Source organism: Ctenocephalides felis, unplaced genomic scaffold (assembly GCF_003426905.1).
Source record: "Ctenocephalides felis isolate EL2017-DRISC unplaced genomic scaffold, ASM342690v1 CF-g0.4_SCAFFOLD_01575, whole genome shotgun sequence".
Lineage (NCBI taxonomy): Eukaryota > Metazoa > Arthropoda > Insecta > Siphonaptera > Pulicidae > Ctenocephalides > Ctenocephalides felis.
This window is the reverse complement of record NW_020537729.1, coordinates 32,894-39,865: the sequence shown is the minus strand read 5'-3', so window position 1 is coordinate 39,865 and position 6,972 is coordinate 32,894. Positions and strand designations below refer to the sequence as shown.

Genomic DNA, 6,972 nt, shown 5'->3' with positions numbered 1-6,972 from the left:
ATACCTAATTGATTTCAAAAGATTGAAGAAGCAAAAATTAGTTTGTAAGTTTATATCGCGACGATATGATTTGCCGACGCCGCGGCATCCGCGTGGAACAATGGAATGATAAAGCTGCCGCCGCTACAATCGTAAGTGTCTTTACTTATTTTAGAAATAAGTATCGGCCTTCGAAATTAATATTGTTTTTTCATTCACATTCGCATCCGCGAAAATTTTGTAAGTACGTAATTGTTTAATGGTAACACTTAGATAAAATAAGATAAAGATGAAGATAACAATAAGATGAAATTTTTGTAAGTACGTAATTGTTTAACGGTAAAACCTAGACAAAATAAGATAAAGATAAAGATAACAATAATATGGAAATATTGTAAGTACGTAAAAAACGGTAAAACTTAAATAAAATAAGATAAAGATAAATAAAAGATAAAGATAAATAAAAGAAGATAACTATAAGATAAAAATTGTCTGAGTATGTAATTGTTTAACGGTGAAACTTAGATAAAATAAGATAAAGATAAAGATAACTATAAGATGAAAATTTTGTAAGTACGTAATTGTTTAGCGGTAAAACTTAGATAAAATAAGATAAATATAAAGATAACAATAAGATGAAAATTTTGTAAGTACGTAATTGTTTAACGGTAAAACTTTAATAAAATAAGATAAAAATAAAGATAACAATAAGATGAAAATTTTGTAAGTACCTAATTGTTTAACGGTAAAACTTAGATCAAATTAGATAAAGATAAAGATAACAATAAGATGAAAATTTTGTAAGTACGTAATTGTTTAACGGTAACACAGATAAAATAAGATAAAGATAAAGATAACAATAAGATGAAAATTTTGTAAGCACGTAATTGTTTAACGGTAAAACTTAGATAAAATAAGATAAAGATAAAGATAACAACAAGATGAAAATTTTGTAAGTACGTGATTGTTTAACAGTAAAATATAGATAAAATGAGATAAATATAAAGATAACAATAAGATGAGTACTTTGTAAGTACGTAATTGTTTAACGGTAAAACTTAGATAAAATAAGATAAAGATAAGGATAACAATAAGATGAAAATTTTGTAAGTACGTTATTTTTTAACGGTAAAACTTAGATAAAATAAGATAAAGACAACAATTTGTAAAATTTTGTAAGTACGTAATTGTTTAACGGTAAAACTCAGATAAAATAAGATAAAGATAACAATTTGTAAAATGTTGTAAGTACGTAATTGTTTAACGGTAAAACTCAGATAAAATAAGATAAAGATAAAGATAACAATAAGATAAAGATAAAGATAACGATAAGATGAAAATTTTGTAAGTACGTGATTGTTTAACGGTAAAACTCAGATAAAATAAGATAAAGATAAAGATAACAATAAGATAAAGATAAAGATAACAATAAGATGAAAATTTTGCAAGCACGTAATTGTTTAACGGTAAGACTTAGATAAAATAAGATAAAGATAAAGATAGCGATAAGATGAAAATTTTGTGAGTACGTAATTGTTTGACGGTAAAACTTGAACGGTAAAACGGTTAATGTGAATTTCTAACGAACCTTTGCTTTTGCATTCGCATTTGTATTTGCGTTCGTATTCACATTTACATTAAAATTTGCATTTTGATTTGTATTCGCATGCACATTAGCATTTGCACTTGCGTTTGAATTTGCATTTGCGTCTTGACTTTTGCGTTTATTTTGCATTTGCAGCCACATTTGCTTGTGATTTGCACTTGCGTTAGAATTTGCAGTTAGATTTGCGTTTTGCATTTGTGTTAGCGTTTACATTTGCATTTCACCCACATCTTTGGCATTTATATTCGCATTTGCGTTTCTATTTACATTTGCGGTTGCACTTATATCAGCATTTGCATTTGCATATGCGTTTGCATTTACATTTGCATAAGCGTTTTCATTCACTTCTGCGTATTTCCTCGCGTTTACATTTTCATTTGCATTAGCGTTTTTACTTTCAAACACATTGACGTTTGCATTGCGTTTACGTTTGCATTTAGATTTGTATTTAACATTTGCGTTTTTATTTACATTTACATTTGCATACATTTCTGTATTTACATTTGCATTTGCGTTTGCATTCACATTTGCATCAGCATTGGCGAGCGTATTTACATTCGCGTTTGTAATACGTCAGCTGTGGCATAGGCGTTTGAATTTGCATCTACGTTGGTATTCACAATTGGTAAAACATTTGATATGCATTTGCACTTATTTTTGCATTTACATTTACATTTGCATATGCTTTTGCGATTGCGTTTACATTGGTATTTGTAATTGCTATCATGTTTGATTTGCATTTGCATTGCATTTACATTGGTATTTGAATTTGCTATCATATTTGATTTGCATTTGCATTTATTTTTGCATCATGTTTGCATTTACATTTGCATTTGCTTTGACAATCGCGTTTGCATTTACATTTGTATTTACATTGGCGCTTGCTTTTACATTTGCTTCAGCGTTTGCAATTAATTTTGCGTTTGCATTTAAATTAACATTTGCCTTTGCATTCTGTTTGCAACTGCGTTTTCATCTGTATTTGTATTTGCATTTACAGTTTGCACGTTCGCATTTACATTGACATTTGGATTGCATTTTGTTTTTATATACATTTGCATACGCGTTTGCCCGTACATTTACATCTATGTCGTAATTACACCGGCTGTTGCATATGCTCTCGCATTTGCATTTGCTTTTGCGATGTACATATGCATTTGCGATTGCATTTATATTTAGAATGCATTTTCCCTTACGTTTGCATTTGTGTTTGCATTTACAATTGTGTTCAACATTTGCAGTTTCATTCACGTTTACATTCGCATACGCTTCTGTATTTACATTTGCATTCACGCTTGCACTCGCGTTTGCCGGCATGTTAGCTGTTGCATAGGCGTTTGCATTTGCATTTACATACATGTTTACATTTACATTTAAATGTGCTCGCATTTGCGATTGCATTTATATTAGCGTCAGCAATTGCAATCACATATGCATTTGCAGTAAAGTTACTGATGACTTTGGCGACAGCTAACGAATGCGTTTGCTTTTGCACTTACATTTGCATTTGCGTTTACATCCATATTTGCATTTGCGTTTGCAATTAATTTTGCATTCGCTCTTACATTTACATTTGCATTTGCGATCGCGTTTAAAATACATTTTCTTTGCGTTTGCGTTTGCATTTAAATTAGCATTTGCTTTTGCATTCTGTTTGCAACTGCGTTTTTACCTGCATTTGCATCAGCATTTAGATAAAATAAGATAAATATAAAGATAACAATAAGATGAAAATTTTGTAAGTACGTAATTGTTTAACGGTAAAACTTCAATAAAATAAGATAAAAATAAAGATAACAATAAGATGAAAATTTTGTAAGTACCTCATTGTTTAACGGTAAAACTTAGATCAAATAAGATAAAGATAAAGATAACAATAAGATGAAAATTTTGTAAGTACGTAATTGTTTAACGGTAACACTTAGATAAAATAAGATGAAGATAAAGATAACAATAAGATGAAAATTTTGTAAGCACGTAATTGTTTAACGGTAAAACTTAGGTAAAATAAGATAAAGATAAAGATAACAACAAGATGAAAATTTTGTAAGTACGTAATTGTTTAACAGTAAAATTTAGATAAAATGAGATAAAGATAAAGATAACAATAAGATGAGTATTTTGTAAGTACTTAATTGTTTAACAATACTTACGTTAAAATAAGATAAAGATAAGGATAACAATAAGATGAAAATTTTGTAAGTACGTAATTTTTTAACGGTAAAACTTAGATAAAATAAGATAAAGACAAAAATAAGATGAAAATTTTTAAGTACGTAATTGTTTAACGGTAAGACTTAGATAAAATAAGATAAAGATAAAGATAACGATAAGATGAAAATTTTGTAAGTACGTAATTGTTTGACTGTAAAACTTGAACGGTAAAACGGTTAACGTGAATTTTTAACAAACCTTTGCTTTTGCATTCGCATTTGTATTTGCGCTCGTATTCACATTTACATTAACATTTGCATTTTGATTTGTATTCGCATGCACATTAGCATTTGCACTTGCGTTTGAATTTGCATTTGCGTTTATTTTGCATTTGCAGTCACATTTGCTTGTGATTTGTACTTGCGTTTGAATTTGCAGTTAGATTTGCGTTTTGCATTTGTGTTAGCGTTTACATTTGCATTTCACCCACATCTTTGGCGTTTATATTCGCATTTGCGGTACTATTTACATTTGCAGTTGCACTTATATCAGCATTTGCATTTGCATATGCGTTTGCATTTACATTTGCATAAGCGTTTTCATTCACTTCTGCGTATTTCCTCGCGTTTACATTTTCATTTGCATTAGCGTTTTTACTTTCAAACACATTGACGTTTGCATTGCGTTTACGTTTGCATTTAGATTTGTGTTTAACATTTGCGTTTTTATTTACATTTACGTTTGCATATATTTCTGTATTTACATTTGCATTTGCGTTTGCATTCACATTTGCATCAGCGTTGGCGAGCGTATTTACATTTGCGTTTGTAATACGCCAGCTGTGGCATAGGCGTTTGAATTTGCATCTACGTTGGTATTCACAATTGGAAAAACATTTGATATGCATTTGCACTTATTTTTGCATTTACATTTACATTTGCATATGCTTTTGCGATTGCGTTTACATTGGTATTTGTAATTGCTATCATATTTGATTTGCATTTGCATTGCATTTACATCGGTATTTGAATTTGCTATCATATTCGATTTGCATTTGCATTTATTTTTGCATTATGTTTGCATTTACATTTGCATTTGCTTTGACAATCGCGTTTGCATTTACATTTGTATTTACATTGGCGCTTGCTTTTACATTTGCTTCAGCGTTTGCAATTAATTTTGCGTTTGCATTTAAATTAACATTTGCCTTTGCATTCTGTTTGCAACTGCGTTTTCATCTGCATTTGTATTTGCATTTACAGTTTGCACACGCATCTGTGATTGCGTTCGCATTTACATTGACATTTGGATTGCATTTTTGTTTTTATATACATTTGCATACGCGTTTGCCCGTACATTTACATCTATGTCGTAATTACACTGGCTGTTGCATATGCTCTTGCATTTGCATTTGCTTTTGCGATGTACATATGCATTTGCGATTGCATTTATATTTAGAATGCATTTTCCCTTACATTTGCATTTGAGTTTGCATTTACAATTGTGTTCAACATTTGCAATTTCATTTACGTTTACATTCGCATACGCTTCTGTATTTACATTTGCATTAACGCTTGCACTCGCGTTTGCCAGCATGTTAGCTGTTGCATAGGCGTTTGCATTTGCATTTACATTAATATTCACATTTACATTTACATGTGCTCGCATTTGCGATTGCATTTATATTAGCGTCAGCAATTGCAATCACATATGCATTTGCAGTAAAGTTACTGATGACTTTGGCGACAGCTAACGAATGCGTTTGCTTTTGCACTTACATTTGCATTTGCGTCCACATCCATATTTGCATTTGCGTTTGCAATTAATTTTGCATTCGCTCTTACATTTACATTTGCATTTGCGATCGCGTTTGAAAGACATTTTCTTTGCGTTTGCGTTTGCATTTAAATTAGCATTTGCCATTGCATTCTATTTGCAACTGCGTTTTTATCTGCATTTGCATCAGCATTTACAGTTTGCACAAGCATCTGTGATTGCGTTCGAATTTACATTGACATTTGGATTGCATTTTCGTTCTACATTTGCATACGCGTTTTGCGGGCACATTTACATCTGTGTTTGTATTTACGTCAGTTGTTGCATATGCGCCTGCATCTTCATCTACATTTGTATTTGCATTTGCATTTATATTTGCGGTCACGTTTGGATCTAAATTTGCATTTGCATATGTCAATTTTAGAACGAACGTCGATTTTGATCGAACGTGACTATTGAAAGAACGTTTGCATTTACATTTGCGTTCACATGTACATTAACATTTGTGTTTGCATTTGTATTTGCATTTGTTATTTTTTTTACATTTGCATTTGCATTCGCGCTTTCATCAACGTTTGCATTTATCGTTGCATTTGCGTTTGCTTTTTTATTTGCAATTGCGTTTGCATTTACATTTGCAATTGCGTTTGCATTTACATTTGCAATTGCGTTTGCATTTACATTTGCATTTGCGTTTGCTTTTGTGTTTGCATTTTTTTGCATTTGCATTCACATTTGCTTATACGTTTGGTTTTACATTTGCATTTGCACTGCCATTTATATTTGCGTTTGCGTTTACGTTTGTGTTGGCGTTTAGAGATTTGTATTTGCATTTTTGTTTTGCATTTACATTCGGATTTGCGTTTGCATTTGCGAGTAGACTTACATCTGCATTTGCTTGCATTTGCGTTTGCATTTAAATTCGTATTAGCCCTTCCACTTACTTCTGCGTTTGTTCTCGTGTTTGCATTGACGTTTGAGTTCGTGTTTGCATTTGCGTTTGAATATGTGTTTGCGCTTTGCGTTTTGCATTTGTTTTGTATTTGCATTAACATTTGCTTATGCGTTTGCATTTACATTTGCAGTTGCATCGCCATTTATATTTGCATTTGCGTTTATGTTTGTTTTTGCATTTGCATTTGCATTTTACATTTATATTTGGATTTGCGTTCGCGATTATATTTGCAGTGGACTTACATCTGGGTTTGCATTCGCGTTTACATTTGCGGTGTTTACATTCGCATCCGCGTTTGCGATCACGTACGCATTTGCGTTTGTAGTTACGTCAGCTGCGGTGAATGCCTTTGCTTTTGCATTTGCGTCTGCGCTTATATTTGCGTTTGCTTCTGCATTTATATCCACAATTAATCTTGCAAAATAAATCGCATTTGCAACTAATTCTGCTGTCGCTCTTGCATTTACATTTCTATTTGCTATTGCATTTAAAATAAATTTGC

At 31.3% G+C, this 6,972-nt stretch overlaps 1 protein-coding gene across 1 annotated transcript; it reads right to left on the bottom strand.

Moving 5' to 3' along the window:
• Nucleotides 1–4,208: 4,208 nt before the first annotated feature.
• LOC113372098 (circumsporozoite protein-like) lies at nucleotides 4,209–4,646 on the bottom strand. Its single transcript, XM_026612430.1, has one exon. The coding sequence runs from the start codon at nucleotides 4,644–4,646 to the stop codon at nucleotides 4,209–4,211; it is 438 nt and encodes a 145-aa protein (XP_026468215.1).
• Between the last annotated feature and the right edge of the window lie 2,326 nt (nucleotides 4,647–6,972).

Coding starts and splice junctions, on each gene's coding strand:
- LOC113372098 (XM_026612430.1), bottom strand. CDS start 4,646: ATGCATATCAAATGTTTTTCCAATTGTGAATACCAACGTAGATGCAAA.